The 20,592-nt window shown below is 42.6% G+C and overlaps 1 protein-coding gene across 3 annotated transcripts in view; it reads left to right on the plus strand.

The window, feature by feature from the left end:
- TMTC2 (transmembrane O-mannosyltransferase targeting cadherins 2) overlaps positions 1-20,592 on the plus strand; it is a 408,111-nt gene that overhangs the window by 331,443 nt on the left and 56,076 nt on the right. For 2 of the 3 annotated variants that reach the window (XM_019494181.2, XM_019494183.2), the window contains one exon: positions 2,473-2,554. In XM_019494181.2, coding sequence (XP_019349726.1) covers positions 2,473-2,554 — 82 coding nt within the window. Of the gene's footprint in view, positions 1-2,472; positions 2,555-20,412; positions 20,487-20,592 lie in introns of all 3 variants that reach the window. The other variant, XM_059726136.1, reaches the window with a different exon arrangement.

Genomic DNA, 20,592 nt, shown 5'->3' on the forward strand with positions numbered 1-20,592 from the left:
TCAAATGTAGATCTAGCTTCTGCTGCCTGCAACTAAGGGTGGAGCAGTGCAGCATGGCCCATGAAGCTGAGGGAGTCCACTGCCAGAGGGCTGAAGGGACCTGGAGACCCTGCACTGCACAGGGTCATTGGTGCAGTGCAGCAGAGGTTATCTGCTGTGGCAGGGCAGGAGCCACATGGTATGGTGCAGTGTAGGGGAGTCCCATGCAGTTTGCTGTTGTGGGCAGGCCCCTATAGTCTAGAGATAATTATGTTTTCACAAAGGAGCAAATGGTGAGTTTGCTCCTGGTGCTTGGGTTATAGGATTGCTGGCATAAGTTTGTAAGTGCTGAAGTTGTGCAGACTGCATTGTTATTGCAAACTGCTCATGAGCATCAGTGCTGTGCCCCATGAGCACTTTATTTAGGTATCATTAACATCTTCTGGATCATTACTTATTTTTCTTCTGCAGTTACAGTGGTTCTCAGCCAGGTGTTGCATGAACCCTAATGAGGCAGGAAAAGCTATAGCTCTGTGCATGAGGTATAAGGGTCACTTTTACCTGGGTGGGATGCTCCTGGATTCTGTAGGCCAGTCCTGGCCAGTTGGTCAAAATTCCAAGGCTGGAGTCCAGCTGGGAGGCAGCCAGGCAGGCACTGTTGCTCCTGTAAGGGAACAAGACAGGTAGACTGGAGCAGGTATGACCCTACCTGCATGTGATACGTTCACACAGCAGCAGTGGTGCCTGTCCAGCTGCCTGCCTGGTGCACCATGCCACTCTGCCTCCCTGCTGGACCCTAGCTTAAGACTTTTGACCAACTGGCCAGGACTGGCCAACAGAATGCAGGAGTGTCCCAGCCAACCCAGGACATATGGTCACCCTACATAATCCCTACCAACGGCAAAGACTTTGTGGAGCTAGAGAGAAACTTTTGTTCGCAGGCATGTTATGACATACTTAAGGCTGACCAATGTTTGAGACCATTCTAGATGAGATGAATTATTGATGAAATCCTGTATGCCCATTTCCATGAGGAAAGATTATTGACTTCAAGACTTCCTCTGGATCCTACTTGATAGTGTTTCTTTGCTTTAGTGGCTTGATGTGTTAAGCAAACAAAAGGGACTGTTGACTTTATTAACAAAGATATACTCTTTTAACAACTGTTTTTTCTCATAGTATTGGTACTTGATCAGTTCCTACAGGCTACAGAGTATCCATCGCTTTGAGGTGTCTGTCTGTGCAAGTGTGTGCATGTACATGTATGAAGGTAAAGCTGTTACTTCAGACATTTAATGTGTGTGAAAATGACTAATAATTAAATATGTCGTGTCTGAGTTGTTCCATTGTTAATGATTTAGCTACATATTGGGTGCCTCTACACAACCAATAAATGTGCCTGAATTTTATGCGCAGAAAATTCAGGTGCATTAAATTGCACCCCTGCACACATCGAGAACAAATTTGCTCTCAATGAGAGCAGTTAAGTCCAGGACTGTCCTGCCCTACTCTGCCCCTCTGCAGCAGCCAGGGGAGCTCCAGGCTCCTCTAGGTGCCAGCCCTAGGCTGGCAGAGAGCATGGGGGGGGGGGGCAGGGGCAGGACAACTGTCCGCCCACTTCCTAGAGCAGCTCTGAACCCCATGGAGCTGGGACCTCTGCCAGGCAAGCAGGGAGCTGGGGACAGCCATCTGCCAACTCCCTGGAACAACTCTGAGTCCTGTGGAGCTGGGAGCATCACCAGGCAGGTAGGGAGCTGTGGACAGCTGGTCTGAGAAGTGGGCAGGTAGCAGTCCCCAGCTCCCCACCCACATACGGAGCTCAGGGATAACCTGTGACCCCCTGCTACCTGGGCTAACCAGGAGCAATTTGCTCCCAGTCAGCATTTACATGTGTGCTTTGCCACATGAGTTTAATGTGCTGTTTTCTAGAACCTGTATCTATGCGCATTAGACTAATTTAATTCTCAGAAATTGCCATGCATGTTGAAACACTGATGCTTTACTGTGCATTAGATTAGTATAATGCGCAGTAAATCATCTCATGTTGACCAATCCACTGTGTATGCAGTAAAAAATTATGTAGCCAATGTATGTTATTTCTGTGAAAGAATAAATGCATTTAATTTTTCATACTTTAGTTTTGTTTCAGAGTGATGCTTTCCATGACTTTTCTGGAAAAGTAGCTTGTGGTTTGCAGTTCACTGAAGTTCCTTTACAATATATGTTATAATGGATTTTCACTTTTACCTTAGTTCCTGAACTTTGATAGGTCTGGACATATTTCTTTCACTGCCTGGAGATCTATAGCATAAAACAGTCAGCCGCAGGCCTTGTTATAACACTTAAGCATTCGTATTTACTTAGGTTAAATCTAGTGATAATAGTAAATGGGTTTTTTTTCTCTAGTGCCTGGAATATGGAAAGTGTAACTGAACTGTCAGCTGATAGCGCCATAGTGACAGAGTTAAAATAATGCACTTTTCTCTTTTTAAGGGCCGCAAGAGTGAGGCAGAGAAGTACTTCTTGAAGGCTATTCAGCTGGATCCTACCAAAGGAAACTGTTACATGCATTATGGTGAGTTTCAGATAGATAGGATTTCCTCATATATTCCAGGCTCGCTGTTAATCTCTCTGAATGATTAAGGATTTGAAAACTGCTACTGGCAAAATATCTCCTTTAAAGGAAAAAGCCTAACTTACCATGTAGAACTTCATCTCCATTTCAATTTGTTAATCGCAGCAAAGAGAGAGGTAGATATATTCATATTTTGTACAACTTTCCTCCTGGGAGGGGAATTTCAGAACTGCTCTCTCTCAGGAAAAGGGGAAGGTGAATATAGCCATATGTCAAAGGCTTCATAGTTTTGTTTGTTATTGTTTAACAGCATTGGCCTAGCTTTGCTTGCTGCCTGTGGGTGGGCAACTAAAGGTTATATTATAGCATGCTCCAATGCAGGACAGCTAAGTTTCTGTTTCCTATTGAGTAGTTATGGGCCATACATCTGCCTCCCTCCCAGATTCTCTGGCTTAAAATAGATAAGTATTATAAAAGGCTTTGAAAAGTTTGGCTATACCTTCGTAACACTAAGCCAATCATGTGTCTAAGTAATGCAAAGTATACAGTTAATTTGTATCATTATAGCTTTAGATTGTTTTTTGCTACATTTACAAAAAATATTTCCAGATGTGATTGGTCCCAAGAAACCAAAAATATTTAACTTTATGAACTGCCTCTTATTGTAGTTTAAAACTGATAACAGAAACGGCAGAAAATATGAGTTATATAGTCCCAGCTGGAAAATTTAGAGAGGGGAATAAATTTAATCTTAGTTGGGGAGGAAGGTGGGGAACCACAGGCATACAGTATATATTTTTGTATATTGTTTTAATTTCCTCTTCTGGTTCCAGCTAGCTTAAGTACATGAACAGTAGAGATGGTGTACAAAAATTGAAATAATAAGAATAAAAGATAGGTAACCAGTTGCAATTTTATTTCTATCACTGTGCAGTTTCTATGAAATGTGCAGTCATATGCTTTTGAGTCTCATGCTTAATGGCTGCAATAATCTGGTTGCTCTTGCATGGTGATCTGGTTTTGTGGTATTACAAAGTGGAGTACCCTACCTTCCTAAGGTAATACCTAAATATGTGAAGTTATTTGTCCTCATGAGAACAAATTTGTATATCCTATGCACATGCAAAGTTGCACATAAATGTTACGATCACAGAAACCAGTGAGGACAAATTCAGTGGTACCTCTCAAATTTAAAATGCTAAAATCATACATTCTACTGTAATGTTTCATAATTTTAGGTTATCCATTTAACACTACAGAAGATATCACCTGATCAGAATAAAAGAGAGGAAAGCATTTTTTTTTTTTGCTTTGTAAAGGACAAATAATGTCCTCCATCCCTTTAGGTACAGAGGGCCCTTATTGCAAAGGATATGATTCATCTGTACAGATGCACTGTCAGAATTTGGCAAGTACTAGGGATAGACGGCTGTGAGTGTGACTAGTTATATCAGCAAATATTCAGAATAGCTCTTTGCTTTCAATGGTGTTTACTCCACATTTATATCAAAGCAAACTCAAGCTGAACTTGGCCTAGCTTTTGTATGGATTAGATATACCACACCACACGGGCAGTCTCTAAAACCTGCAACCTGCCAAAACTGGGCAGGTGCTGTACTTATCCTAAAATTAGGAAAGGATTCTCTGGGGTATTTTTTTTTCTTTGCTTATTCCACAGTCCTGGTAGGAAACTCATAATATGTCCAGGAACATTCCAATTATTAAAGATAAAAGCCAACAAGTTAGCTACACATCTTATAAATGTTAGAAATACTTACCTTTCCTTATTTCACTATTTCCTCCTTAATTTATCAATTTAAAATTAAATTAAATAGAGATTATGCTTTAGTTAATACTTAAGATTTCAATTTCTCATTTCTAACCTTAGCCTCTGGAAGTACTTCTTGTTGTCTGCTTTGTACAGGATTATGGTAGAAGTCGAGAGAGATGTGAGGTGTTAATATATACATGTGTATAGAAATCCCACCTTCCTCATATTTGCAATTACTTAATTGAAATGGGAGAGAAAAGAACCCAATAGGATGGTCAAATTAATTTGTTTGTATTAATCACCATTAAGACCTTCATTTAAATTTAATTATCTTTGAATAATGCATTGAATAATCACTTAACTATTTTCTTTTTATAATAACAATACATTAGTTTAATTAAATTAATTATACATTTACTTCATTAAGTAAATCATAATTCTTTTTCTTGCTTGTACACGTGAAGTTCCACGTGTAGATTTTTTTGTTATACATGTACTTCAAAATATATATACATATTATAGGGCAGCAGTTATATGATAGCAACACTGTAGCTAAAATTCTCAAGCTATAAAAATCATGATGTTATGCACTTGTTCTTACCATAAGGACAGAATGGAAATTTATGCTGATGCAATTTATATCAGTTTTGCATGCTGATGTAAATTACACTGACATTAGAAATGGACAGATATGCAGCTACATAGGTGATTGAGGCTAGAAATAGATATCGCCAAATGAAGCAGATCAGCTGCGCCATCGTGTCATAGCACAGGTGATCCACCTCATTGGGAGAAACACAGATTGGCCCTTGTGCCATCCTTGCAGGACAAGAGACTATGTGATCTCCCCGCTTATGAAGAGGCAATCCAGAATCCATCTGGTGCCTCTCTAAGAGTAAACCAGGCAGGTGCTTTGGGGTGGCTGGAGAGTAGGATCACTTTAGGCTGTTCTACTTTCCTGACACTGAGGGAAATAATAATAGATGTCTTCTGCAGTAAAGCAGTGGAGTCTGCTACCTTTTATCATGCTACTCATTTTCCTTTGATATGCTGCAACACAGGATAACAACATCTATTAGGTCAACATTTAAGCCTCCATAAAAATGTTTATGGCAGTGCAAATGAGACATCAGGCTATGTCCCTTTTTGACCCATAGATATAACAACATATAAGTGTTACTATAGCATATCCCAATTAGGTGGTGGAGGCCTAGGGACTAATCTGCTTGCCCTGAGAAAGTGACCACCTGTCAGGACAATTGATCAGGCATGCCTGGCTGGGCCAAGCACCTGTGTAGTCATACTAGCCCCTGATCCCTACCTAATATGACTGCCCCAGTTCTCTGCAGCTAGGTTAGCTGCTGTAAATGCCACTTACATCCTGTAAGCACACTTATAGCCTCAGGCTGCAGGCACACTTTTACACAACCCCAGTCTGTTCCGGCAAGCCTTGCTCTCTGGTTCTCCTGGTGGCTGACTTAGCTTTGGCTTTCTCTGACCCTGATCTTGAATCTTCCCTGAACCTTTGTACTGGCCCTGTTTTTCTACTTTCCCTGGCGTCCTAACTCAGTTTGGATTCCTTGACTCTGATCTTGGATCTTCCTTGGGACTTGGCACCATTTCTCTTGACTCCTGGCTTCTGACCTTGGCTTACACCTCAGACTACGTCTCTTAAATATCCCCTCTTGGCTCTGGCAACCTGCACCCCTGCTGTGCTGACCCCCAAGTTACTCTTAGTGGGCCTATCATGGGCCCAGCTGCCTATGTTCTGACCAAATCCTCATGCTATCCTGGGATGAGCTGAAGACAGATGACAGTAACTTACGCTGCTTTGGGTTTAACCCAGTTCTCTGCTTCCAGGTCATTCTACGCTGTATTCGACTTGCACCAAAATAGGACTGTTCGTTGTCTGCTTGTTTCCTTATTTACACCTATGTAAGCATGTTTGTGTTCTTCAGTAATGAGACATTACTTGGCTTTCTGATGCTGAATATCTAGGAATTGGGAGTCCTCTCAAAAATCATGGCATTTTATTTAGATTGTGTCCAACTTTTGGCAGCAAGGGTTGAAAATTGTGGCTATTAAGTTTTCAAACATAAGTTTATTTCTGAACATGCTTTATTAGTGGAAGAAGGGTTGTATCTTAGAGTTGCAGTGGACTCCTCTTAAAAGTTACAAAATCACACCTTCAGCCTTTCTCTACTATATCATTTTCAAAGAAGATTTTGGTTTTCTTCAGAAAAATTCTGTCTGGTTTCTTTATTATGTTGTTCGGAGAACTGTGAGTGTATCAAAACCCAATGTTGGGGGGAGGGTGGAAAAAACTGAAGACCGTAAAGAAGATCGCCAGTGATGTGGTAATAAAAAACTGATGTATTTGGGGGAATTCTCTTGTTGGAGAGAAGATATCACCAAACCTTAAGAAAAATGACTGGTTTTCTGGTCAAAAGCCTAAAAGTTGACTGCACATTTCATAATTCCACTGGATTGTTTGTTTCTGAATGTCAGATCAACTAAACATAGACTATCCTGAGTGAGCAACAGAACAAAGAACATGGATCTGTTCCACTGGGAACACCAGATGTTTCATAACAATACATATTTGGTAACTGAATTCCCCATTGACATGAGCTTAGAGCCAGACAGATGCACTATGCTGATTAGCATACGACTCTCCCAACATTCCTGTTCCACACCTGTGAACTTCTCAACCAGGGAAAGAAGTTCTCAGAATTTCAAAATGAAATCTCCACAAAGACTTAAAATGGCAGACATTACACAAATGTATGGTGATATGTGGGGGGAAAATGCAGAATGTGCTTATCTAGTATTCAGATAATGAGTACTCTCAGAATATGTTCTTGCGTATGCAGTGTGTCTCACAAAGGAGTCCCAATTTCTGAGTGTAGCCTCCAGCTACTACTATAACACAAAGAAATATAGTTCAAGGAAGATGGGATTGCTGAGTTCCTAAACGTTAAATATTTTGATAGATGTAATTGATAGTATAAAGATCACATTAAGCTTCCAACCTCTCTGCTCCCTGAACTGCCTTCAGTAACTTGATTTAAGAAAAGCTTTAGCCTCTCTGATATAATATGAGAATACATCTCTCTTTGTATTGAAACTGAAACCAAACAGACTAAGTGAAAGAATATCCCAATGTTAAGTCTTGTTTGCAAACAACTTGGCAGCTGTGAAGGTGATTCAGCATTTAAGTAAAGCTGTGATATAATTAATGTACAAAGAAATGCCATGTGTCTTCATAAACTGTCAAGACCTTCTTTCTGCTCATAAGGATACTGAAATTGCACAACATAAAACAGCATATTTACTTTCCATTACAATGTGTGCTTATCATAAAATCCCTTTTAGGGTGATCATTTTTTCTGGGATGAAATAGAATCTTTCCAAACTGGCTAGATGTATGACCCCAAAGGCTGTGCAATTTGAAAGTATTTTTCTGCTGTTTCTTCAAGAGTTTATCCTTAAATCTACTCTTTCTGGCATTCTGAATATACGTAATATTTTCTACTTCCTTCACAGTGAACTAGCTGGCTGATAGCAGTAGGTAACAGTGCTGCTACCCCATTTAGCAGGGGGGAAGGGAAAAGCCTAGCCGTGTCTAGGAATACTATATGAGGGGTGGGGGTGGGGGGCAGGCAGCATCAGGCCCTCTGTCTCCTGCTCTCCTCTGCCCACTTAACCTTGCTTTAGCATTTGAGGCTTCATCCACACTCCAGCCTGTGGCATGCCCCCAGCCCAGCCAGTAACAGTTGTGGTGGTATATAAGTCCAGCTCATAGCAGTGGCAGTATCATAGGAGTCTGACCCTGACTCTGAGGCCTGACCAGAGCTGCCACCACTGTTGCTACCAGCCAGCTAGGGCCATACTCCATGTCCTGGGCTATAGCTCTGGAGCAAGGGTAAGCATTGTGGAAGGGAGAGGGTGCTGGAGTGGAGGAAGGTGGGGTGGAGGGGATGGACAGTGTTTGGGACAGGCAGCACCCCCACCACCATATGCCTACCCCACTGCCTGACACCCCCCCCCCCCAACTACACTACTTCACCACACTCTCCTCACTGCTTTCCACACTGCGGGGAGGGGGGTGGAATTTAAGACAACCCTCCAATAATTAGATTCCATGCATGGAAATATCATAAATGTATACATTTTCTATGCATAGAATCTAATTATTGTAGGGTCATGTTAAATCCACAGTTGACCTGGATTTGGGTAAATATGTTATTATAGGCGATCACTATCAAATCCATGCCTTAGGGAAAGGTTGAAAGTTTCTGTTCATGGCATCCTGGTGTCAGCTCAGTTGGGTTTCTTTGTCCTTTCCAGTATCTTCAGCACAAAACTGATTTGGTAGGCTTTGAAAGTAAAATATTCAAGCAAATGGAAGATGTCCCATTGGATATCTGCATTTTAAGATGGTGCTTTTTGCAGAATTTGCTCAGAGCCAGTGAATTTGTGAACCCAAAGCAAGTGACATTGCCAACTTGCTTTCTATCTGTGACAAAAACATTGATGCACAATTAGAGAAGTGTTTGACAAAAACTCGGACAAGAACTTTTCATTCACTGCTACCACAAGAGCTCCACTCCTTCGTCCATAAGATAGCACCTGTGAAATCTCCTTTTCTGCTCTTGAATGTTTACAGCAGATGATTAACACTGATGGTGCCTCCACATTTGGTTGTGTTTGTACCAATTACCCATGGTTCAGAGGTCAACAAGATGGGGGTCTCTTGTTTTGCTTCCACCACATTCTTTGGATGCATGAAAATATACATGCTATATTACTTCAAACAAAGTTTAATCACAACTTGGCTTTCTACTGGAACTTCAAATACTGTGAATGTGCCAAAATTACTTAGCTTCAGCAGACAATACATTAATGTTATAGAATTGTTATAACTGCTACAAACTGTGGACATAATGCAACTAGATTTGTTAATTGATTCCACAGTTTGAAGCATAATACTTCTAGGTTAATTTAGTGTTATGTTGCTGCTGGAGGAGAAAATTATTATTTTGAGAAGGTTGAATAGAGGTGCAGTCTGGACACCAATGATATAAAAGGTCATTTTGATGCCTAAGGCTGCAATAAACAGTCCATTTTTCCTGGAATAAACCATTTTATCTTGGTAGAAAATGCAGCTGTACAGACATCCATGGTTATTTTCCTGGAATAAATCCTAAAATAAAGTTTTCTAAATAAGACATATTAACAGTTTATCCTAGAATACTGCAAAGTGCATCTGTACAGTTATCCCAGGATAGCTGTACACCTATAATTTAAACAATGGCAGAAAAACAGCATAACATTCAGCTTCTAAGTAAACCCTGATTAGAAAGAAGGATGATGTATGTACATGCCAGTCCCAGAATATTTTTCAGGGAGTCCCCATCCTTGGAGGCTTTGATTTTTCCCTCCTTTTATGCACCAGACAGCTAAGGGAAGTTCATTTTAATTTATAGACTACCGGGGACACTAGCCTAGACCTGTGGGAACTTGAAATACCACCCTACCATGAATCATATGTTTCAAAGAATCAATTTATTATGAAAGAACAATATTTAATCCATGCCTTTGGCCAAAACAAAGACACTTTAATTTCAAAATATTGTTAGTCTTTCCTGAATATCAAAGACATTAACTTCTATCTGGTGAAACTAAAGTTAAGATGGAACATCTCTAAACAACCATATCCATTCTAGAGGATAGTGATTAACTATGTGGTCGGGACATGGCAAATTGACTACATGTATGGATATTCTAACCAATTATGCATTTTTTTGATGGAATAACAGAGCTACCAATTCAGAGAGTTGCACTGGTGTCGTCATGTTTGTGTCTCATCAAAATTTATGATAATTTTAGGGACAGAAGAGTACATGCTTTCTTCTAGCTGGGTTATTAGTTCATCAAGTCCTTTGATAGAATCCCAGCACCTGCTTTTGCACCTCCAAGAGACAGGAATAAATTGGTGTTAGTTTAAATGACCTAAAATCTACTACTTTATTCCAAAGAGACAACTAGAGTTCTCATAGCCTCTATCTAAATTGGACTGAAAAAGCAGATTTCACCACGTCTATGGAAGTTGGGTCTGATGGGGATCAAAAGTAACATCAGAACCAATCTGCAACGTTACTGTTGGACTCGTGAAAAGTCTCTGTGACTACAGACAACATATAGAACGTTTTACTGCAGCTGGTTAACAGATGATTTTCAACTGCTGAAAAGCCAGGAGATCTTAAATGGCAATCAGAAGTTATTAAAGGACTTCTCATCGGATCTACAGTTTCACCCACAGAGAAAGGCCTGTGCATTGAAGGGGCACAGTTCTGTAGAAACACTTAAGTATACATGCCTGAAAAAAGGAAAATGTTTTATGGATTAAGAGTCTTTAGAAATCTGTTTTTTCTAAAAGTTGATCCTGATTCGAGGAAAAAAAGGGGGCTATTCTAACTTGCATAGTTGGTGAGAGTATTTGTGACTTGGCAATGTCTCAAAATCATGTCTAGTTGGCAGTAATCTTTAAGAAGAAAATGATGGTAATATATTTATACCTGTGCAATTTGTTCCTAGATTAGGATCTACTGGATCTAGACTTCCCTCAAGGTTGAGACCTTGCGTCATAACTCCCAAACCAATCCAAATTCCTGACAACATTCTACCCACCCTAGTTTGCTTCTCCTAGAAATTACCCTTCTCTACCTGCCTGATGTTTATTAAGCAGGTTTTAAACAAGTAGTGCAGAATATATCTCCTTTAAAATTATTCCAATTTCTTGTTTGCTCTCAGTGCGGTATATCACAACTGAGTTATACCCATTTAATCATGTGATTAGCATTTCCCTGGTTTTTCAGGAGGACTAAGCATCTCTCATTTTTCACAAACTTCAAAATTCCATCATGGCTGTACAGATATTGATTTTGTCATCAACTTGAAAAGTGAGTCCTGAAAGTTATATTTAAGGCTCAGTCCATCAGAAAAAAGACCTAGTTCTTCTATTCAGAAGATGTGTGTGTGGCAGTTGAAAGACTTTTCCTCATGCCTTTCACAAGCATTTTTGTTTGTACTTGGCCTCCTTTTGAGAACTTGGCTCTAAAGTGTATTACAGACCTTTTTTTGAACAGAGTATCCCAACTCTTACTGCTTAGTAATTTAATTTTAATGTAAGGCTTTTCTGAACACTTGTTATTTAGCTTACTGGGAGATAATTTAGGCTTAAGCAAAAGGGAAGGTTTATTTATTACAATAGGTAGTCACAGGGTTGCCTTTACAGGGAATTGGAGTGAATGGAGTTCTTGCTTGCGTTATTCTGAAGTTAATGCATTTTTTTACTTGTGCTTTGGTAGTACATTGAAATAATTGTGATTTTTTTTTAAGTTAACTTTGGTGGAGGGCAAGATTTAACAATTTTAATAGAGCAATAAACATAAGCATCTCTAAGTCAGTTTCATTTGTCATGACATTTCAGATTATGGACCAGATTTCAAATTCAGTTTGCGGCAAAGAATTTGTGACCAATTGATAAAGCTGGTCTTCAAAGACTTCACTAGGCAATAGGCAGGAATCCAGTCTTCAAATCTATAAGGACATGAGTGGGCGAAATGAAATCAGTGGAACTATTTATGTGGGTCACCTTAACCGGCCTCATGAAGATTCCCTTGTGTAAAGAAATCCATGAGTAGCAAAGGGACAAGATACTGCCTCCTCTGATTCCTTGCATTAGATCTTCTAGTCTAACCTCCTCTATCTCATATTATCTTAAATTTCCCCATATAATCCTATGTTAAATTCAAGTCCTTTAGTTACACTAAAGTATTTCAACCACTGGAAGATCAAACTGTACGTCTCAGGCAGAGAACTGGAGAAGATCAGGATCTGACTAATGGCCAAAGAACTGCTCTGTTAGGCAACTGATTGACTCAGATTTGCTGTGATGACCACAGTAGATGATCATGACTAAAGAGGAAAGTGAAAGATAATCAAGATCTCAGATTCTTAATCTAAACCTGAGGACAATTCCTTCCCAAGTCCAAATCTGGTGATTGGTTTGAACCGGATTTATCTCTTATTCTCTGAAAGAATTTTTCCGTCTTGTCTATTGTCTCATTTCCAACTGCGGCCGCTGTGCTTTTCGGGGGGGTAGGGGGAAGGGAAGGGGCTAGGGAGGGGAACAGGGTGTGGGAATCACCACAACCTCTACATGGATATACTGAGGAAAGGGAAACTCCTCCATTCACAGATTCCAGGACCAAAAATGGCAACAGCTATTCATTCTGAACCTTCAGTAGAATTTTACTAGAAACTGGATTGAAACCTTTAGAAAGCTTGTAAAGACTTAAGTGATGATATACCTACCACACACCCAATTAAACTATAAGGAAGCTTAATTCTCCTAATGGATGGGAAACTACATCATATTTCAAGGTTCAGTTTTCCAACTTAAATGTTCAACCATTGCATCTTATCATACCTCTGTCAGCAAGGTTGAACCTGTGTTTCCCCCACTCTCACTGCTATCAGATATCTTTTCCAGGTATAAATACAGCAATCAAGTTACCTCTCAACTTTTTATTGAGAAGCTAGATTGAATTTCTTAGATGTCACTCTTAGGCTAAGTACAGACAGTCAAAAAGCCTGACAGTGAATAGATTTAGTCTTTGGAGGTTAGTATAAACTGCAGAGATTAAACTGAGAAACAACTGGACACACACTCACCTTTGATTCGGGAAATGCAGCAACATGCCTGCAGTGGCTCAGGCCAGAAGCCAGGAGGCACTAGAGCATGGCTCTCTGATACATTCTCAATGTGTTCACTTCCTCTTCCTGCTGCCCTCGAGGTCTGTAGGATTTGAAGTCCACAATCACAGAAGCAGGACTCTGCAGGGTTGCTTATCACTTCCTGTTCCTGCTTCCAGGTATCTCTGGGATTTGGAGCCCACAGTTGCAGCCAGCAGTAACTTTCAGTAAGTTTAGTGGGGCATGGCAGCTCTGTACACAGGGGAAGTGGGGTTTAACTGGGGAGGGAGGTTTAACTACTGCAGACCCCAGCTGGGGTTTGCCTGGGAGAGGCAGGCAGTCCCTTCCTTCCCCCCAGCCATTCTCTGCTGGAACAGATAGCACAGCACACCCCAGTGCTGGAAAGCATGCTGGGATGCTGGGGGACTCTGATTTAACTTAAACCAGGAAGGGGTCTGGGACAGAAGTTTCATAAACTGGTTTGACCCAAGTCAGTTAAGTCTGATAGTACATTCAGCTAGGTTTATCTTAAACCAGTTTTAGACATTTTGAAACTGATTTATGTGCACTGAACTTCTGTTACAGACTTAAACCAGTTTCTGATCACTTAAACTGGCTTATGTGCAACTTCTATCCCTAGCCTTAAGGCTGGTTTTGCAGCCTCTGGATCATTTTTATGGTTCTCTTTGAAAGCTCTCTGGTATTTACAAATCCTTCTTCAAGTATAAACACCAAAACTGGCCACTGTATTTTAGTAGTGGTTTTATCGTTAGCATGTACGGAGGCAAGATTACTCCCCTGCTATTACTTGGTATTTTCCCTTTCCTATACTTGAGGATCACACTTGCTCTTCTTGTCACAGATTTGAACTGAGAGCTCATTTGGAGGTGGTTATTGATTATGACCCCAAAGTCCTTTCCAATGTTAATATGGGCAGTGTTATCCATATTATAGGTATGTTCTTAGTTCCTGGTTGCATTTCACTAAATTAAAATTGATTTTGCTAGATTATAAACGTTTGACTAGGTATTCTCTACCAAGATATTTCCAAAGAAGGCAACTTTTGGATCCAAACATCATAGAATCATAGAAAGAGACCTCAAAATGTGAACTAGTCCATTCCCTGGTCGAGCTAGGATCATTCACATCTAAGATGACCTGACAAATGTTTGTCTAATAAGAGGTCACCTGGAAAAGACAGGTTTTGGATAGCTGACCTCTGCCTTGCAAGGCAAATGCTATGCTACTTGTGCTGTTGTCTCCTGCTTAGAAATCCTGAGGATTCCATAGGTAACAAGATTCTGTCATATGTTATTTTGATCTTGTGGTGTTGCCACTGTCCACTAAGCCTGCTGCTATAGCAGGGCTGTCCAACTGGTGGCCCCTGAGGGCTTAAATAACACCTCTGGCCTCCTTGCTGCTTCTGCTGCTGCTACTGTTCTTGCTTCCAGAGTCCTGGGCTCCCTCTCCCTTCTCCTTCTCCTTCTCCTTCTCCTGTCTGCTCCTGCTTCTGGGGTTGGTGAGGGGCAGCATGGCATAGCCTATGGGACCAAGCATTACCACAGATAGGATGCTCAGGGGGGACCTGGGGCAATGATGCAGCATGAGATGGCTGGTGTGGGGGAGCCCATGAGGTACCTTGCATGGCCCATGCAGTATGTGGCCCAGGGGAGGGGGATATGTGGCCTATGAGGTGAGTGGCAGGGCACCTGCAGCCCCCCAGTCCTTCAAAAGTTTGATAGGCCTGCTCCATGGTAGGATGAGTATGGCTAAAAATGCTTGGCTGAAATCAAGTTGCCCGAAGGGTTCCCTGGGGGAAAATGGCACTTATAAGTTAAGGTAACTTTCATCCTGCTCTAGCTTGCACCAGTGTCCACTGTTCTGCTCTCCCTACTCTTTCTAGCATCTGAGGAGTGGATATAACAGAATAAAACAAAATGTTGCTGCTCCATTCCCATGCACTGGGTAAGCCTCTGTATTTTGTGTCTTCCTCCCCTCTGACTAACTCTGGTGATTATCTCTGTTCTTGTTTTGTTTAAAAAGAAGAAAAACTTTAAATTCAGAAAATGGTTTCTTTACTTTTACCAAAGAAAGTTTCCCATATATCTGTGGTTGGTGTGTAAAATGCAATTTAAGCCCTATTGTAGTACAGATGTTCCATGTTAGGACCAGGATCCTAAAGGCTTCCATAGTTTTAATAGATTTTGCATGCAATTGATTTCTCCACTTGCCTTCTGAGGTATCATAGAGGCCTCTGTTTCAGAGAAAATGCTGCTTTTACATTAAATGTAATGCTGTTCATGCCCTGCTGTTGTGGGTCAGTGGTTGAATTCTTGTGTGCCATGCAGGAGACCTGGGTTCCATTCCTGGACACACACATAAGTACAGCCCTAGAGGCACCAAATGTCTGGACTTAGTCTAGCCTTTTGGATTCTAGGCAGCCTCCAGTCCTCCATGCTCTTGCCTAGGCTTATGTCAAAGGTCTGGATGACCTCTCGTGCATACACTATGATCCAGAAGGATCAATGTTTGTCTACTACTACTATTAATAATGCTATCACAAATGAGTAGTGGTTCTCTTAAAATACTTTTATTTCTGAAGGAATTATTTTCCCTCTTCTTTGAAATGGTGGCACTGTGCTGATGACCCACCAAACCATGGTGTGTAGTAAAATGCCAGGTTTATGAGAAGCCATTTTTGTCCATATGTTCCTGGGAAATATAATAGGGTGCTTCTCCAGAGGCTACTGGGTGCCCCCTTTGTGATGGAGCAGTATCTGGCTACCTACTCTGATCCTCTAATCTAGCCCCATGTCTCTCTCACCTGCCATGTCTTGGTGTTAAATGAAATGTTTAAGCAACCTAAACCTAGTCCGTAGGTGCCTTGTTTCCCTATCCCAGGGTGGGCAAAATACAGCCAGTGGACCAGGTCCAGCCTGCCAGGTGACTGGAGCCAGCCTGTGGCTCCCTCTGTGGTGCTCTGCATGGGGCAAAGCCCTACCTGCTCATGTTGGAACAGCCCATGCCAGGCTCCTACCAGCACCTATGGCTCAGCCCTGGCTGGCGCACTCAGCTTCATGGGGCTGTTCCTGATGCGGCTGCAGCCAGGTGCTGCTCCAATCCCCTCACCTCCAGGAGTAGTTCCTTCTCCTGATCTTGCCTCTGCTGTGTTGTGCTATGCTACTCTGAGTGAGAAGCTTCTGCTGGGTGGCTCCTGCCCGCACAATGGGGCTCCAGCTCCCAGCTGCCTTTCATTGGAGCCCTGTGTGCTAGAGCAGGAGCTTCCCGGCTGAAGCTGCCTTCCTGCCTGTTGGGAACAGCATAACACAGCAGGGGCAGGAGCAAGACCAGAGGCAGGGGAGCAGAACAGCACCCTGCTACAGCCGCACTGAACAGCTGGAAGCTGGTCCTGATCTTGCCCCTGCCATGCTCTGCCACTCTGGGCAGGTGGGCAGTTTTAGCTACACAGCTCCTGCACCAGCATGCGGGACTCAGGCTTCAGCTCTTGGCTACCTTCCTTCCCAGGAACTGGAGCCAAAGTCCACTGTGCTGTGACAGGAGCCACCCAGATGAAGCTGCCTGCCCACTAGGGCTGTGCGAAGCTTTGGTCCCTGATTTGATTTGGCAGGGATTCAACCCGATTCGGTAGCCAAATCTCCAAATCCAAATAGAATCAGAGGACCCTTTGATTTCTCCAAATCAAATCGGAACCCTGACAGATTAGGAAAGATTCAGAGATTGGGACATAAAGACAGCTTTAAATGTTTTTTCTACATACCTCTAGGTCAGGGGCAGGCAATTATTTTGGGCAGAGGGCCGCTTACTGAGTTTTGGCAAGCCATCAAGGGCCACCGGATAGGCAGCCAGGGACATATAAATATTAATTTTCTAAATTTTTTAGGGGCCCCGTGGGCCAGATAGAATGGCCTGGTGGTCTGCATCCGGCCCCCGGGGCCGCATTTTGCCCACCCCTGCTCTAGGTAGAAGGTAGCTCATGAGTGCTGTGATACTGGAGCACATAAAGTGTCTCACAGAAGCACTGGGGGCTCCCCAGCGTGCTCAGCAACAGACCCAGAAGTGGAACAGAAGTACTTCCAGTCCACTTTCGGGTTCACTGGGGAGCACACAGGTGGCTTCCCGCCCCTCTCTGGCTCCCCGCCCCCGTCCAGCTCAGTTACTGGTGCCTCCTGGGTCTGGGGGGACACCAGGGAACCTTGTTGGGTGATTGCTGAGCCAGGGAGGTGTGGGGAGGGGCCCAGCATGCTCCCCAGCACATCTGGAAGTGGACCGGAAGTACTTCTGGTCCACTTCTGAGTTTGCCACTGAGCATGTGGAGGGCCCCTGCCCCCAACACTGCTGTGGGATGCTCCATGTGCCCCAGCATCACAGTGTTCACACGCTGCTCTGGTACCTTAAGGAATGTAGAAAAAACTTTTACAGCTGTGTCCATGTCCAGATCACTGATTCTCTGAATCAACATTGAATCTTCAGATTCGGATTCGGCCGAATTGAGTCAGAGACCATGATCCAAATCAACGAGTCGAATCACTGTCGCTGATTCAGGCTGAATCCGAATCAAATAGGGCCTGCTTCGCACATCCCTACTGCCCACCCAGAGGGGCGCAGCATGTTAGGGACAGGAGCAGGAATCACCACTGGAGGAAGGGGGAGCGGAACAACAGCCAGCTGGACCTGGGTCATGTGCCAGCACAGCATAGGTTGCCCCAACACAGGCAGGCAGGGCTTAACTCCATGCAGAGCTCCATGGGGGAAGCACAGACTGCACTGCCCAATCAAGCTCTACTGCACTTGCCCCCCACCCCTGCCCCTCACCCACAGCAGACTCCTGGGACCTAGCGCTCAGGCAGCCTCCCTCCCACACTCACATGTATGCACATGCTGCCCCCCCACACCAATGTGCCACACACCCTTGAGCTGTCATTGCCCCATGGCCTGGCCATGTGATCCCAGCCTCACTCCCACCCCTGCTTCTGAACACTGCTCCCCACCCATCTACAACCCCATAGGGAGTTTTGGTGAGCTGTTGTCAGGGAGGAGAGTGGAGATGCTGACTTGGCCTGCAACAGCTCATCAAAACTCCCTTGGGCCCAAATAATTGTCCACTCCTACCCTATCTTGTCCTGAACCCCAAGTTTTGACAGGGCTGTGCAGGGCTTGACATCTCTCTTTCTACCGCCCTCTACCCCTTTTGCCGGTGGGTGGATGCCCAGCCCTGGAGGGCTCCGGTCTGTCCTAGTCCTCCTCCTCTCCAGGTTCTGATCAGTCTGGATTCTGGACCCATCCCAGGTCTCTTGCCCCTTTCTCCTACCCCCACCAAAACCATCAAGATAAATCTGGAAAAAAACATAGGGAAAATCTCCATGCACTGGGTACACTGTTCTGTGGCCTCCTTGCCTCCCTGCATAGCCACTCTGATCCACCTGGTATTCCCAAACAGGAAAAAACAAACAAAAAAAGAAAAAAGAGCAGCAGGCAGGCCCTTACTGGGCTCTCAAAAAGTCCATGGTCCTGGGGGCACCCCACTTTCTCAGGCCTCTCTGGTGTCACCACAAATGGTTTTTAGTATGTTTAGGCATACTCAGGCCTTCTTCTAGGGGCTTTTCCAGGGTGAACATAAAACTGCCCTCCAATTTTTTTTTCTCCTGGCCAGAGGGGTTTTCACCCTTGCCTCCTTGTGGGACTCTGTTTTCCTCTGCCACTGTGGCCAGTCCCCTTCCTCTGACCTGGGGAGAGTTTATATCTCAGTCAGCCATGCCCACTTGGTCAGATGACTTGGCTTCCTGCTCCCTGCATACAGATGTGCTCAATCTCTTGTTCTCTTCCCTCTGCTGGTCCTGCTCAGCCCAGGCTAAACTTTGCAAGTGTGAGCCCCCAGCCTAAGGCTTGGCCTTATCACTTCTCTGCATCCCTGTTCCCCCTCTATACTGCAAGCTGCTCACCCCTTCTGCCCAGCTGGGGCTTCCTTTGACAGCTGAAGTTTTCTCTGCCCCATTCATGCTGGCTGGGTCCCTCCTTACTCTAATCATCCTCTTCTCTAAAGTATAAAGGTTCAGGGCTTTAAAGAGGCCCCACTGCCTTTCCTTCCTTGGCCCTTTTCTCTCCATAACAGGGCTAGGGTCCCCTGTTCCAGGAACACTCAGTTTGACAATAGAATATGTGTTAAACCAGAACTAGATTATGGGTTTATTGCTGTTTAGGTCCCGATTCTGCAAACATAAATTTGCTTAATTTTGATCTTGTCAGCAGTTTTATTGACTTCAACTGGTCACAAAGCCATTGACTAAATTACCTCATGCAGTGGTTGTGCATATTCTAATCCTTTTAAATTCACAAATAATGAACAAAAAATGCAAACTATCCGAATTACTGATTAGGCACTTGCCACCCTGGGAATACTTGCTCCTTCTTTCATTATCTTTCTATGTTCTATCAATCAGAAAAAATTGAAACGTGGCTATACGTACATCTTCTAAATCATTATAGAAACAATACTGTGATATGCATTTCTGAAATTTTGAAAGATGTGAAGATATGGTGGCTTCTCAAATTAAAAGTAATCAGAGACTAGAGAAAGTCTACATCCTCTTTGTATACAATTACATGAAAAAGGAGAGATGGGAGATGGAAGGCAAAGTTACTGTGCCTTAAAGTGAAAGTGCTTCCCCCCAAAATTAAGATGCAGGTATAGACTTAGATTTCAGACTTAAGATTTCAGACCTTTAAAATCTGTTGCAAAACCCTTAATCCAAAAGCAATACATTTTACAAAGTAAGCGTACATGTAGGCAGTTTCCAGAGTTGTGGGGGTTTTCCTTCTCCACACCACCCCTTTGAGAGAAACTATTTTAACTCATTTTTCTGGTGTTCTGCTGTTTCTTTGTTGTTTGATTATTGTAGAACTATAGTATGGTTGTAAAATATTATTCCTTTAGATTATTCATATGTCTTAATCTCAACTCAATTAAATGGGTTTTTGCTGCTAAGAGATGGCTGCTTTTCCACAGTTGTTGGTATTGTTTTATATAGGTACAATCTCCTGATGATGGCTTGCTACAGTTTCTTGAGAAACAAGAAAAACAGCCATGTCGATTAAAAAAAAAAAAAATACTGTTGGACGCAGAAGGATGCCAATTTCTTAGTATTATTATAGCAAAAGATAAATTAACAGTTCATCAAAAGACGCATATACTCGTGTTTTATAGCAAGATATTTTTTATAAGTGTAAAGCAAAAGAAATATATTTCATGAGATCAATAAATAGTGCTAATTATGCCTTTATAAAAATGAAAATTAATGTGTTATAGGTTCAGAAAATGGAATACCTGAGTAGGTCTGACTTGACCTCCAAGTAATATACAACAGAACATATATATAGCATGTAAGTGAAGCATCATTTGAATGGTATGGAAAAGTTACTATGCAGTTGTGTCCAAAATATCCTCAATAAATTGCATCCTAAACAGACTTGTGTATAAAACATACAT

This window comes from Alligator mississippiensis, chromosome 4 (assembly GCF_030867095.1).
Source record: "Alligator mississippiensis isolate rAllMis1 chromosome 4, rAllMis1, whole genome shotgun sequence".
NCBI classification, from domain to species: domain Eukaryota; kingdom Metazoa; phylum Chordata; order Crocodylia; family Alligatoridae; genus Alligator; species Alligator mississippiensis.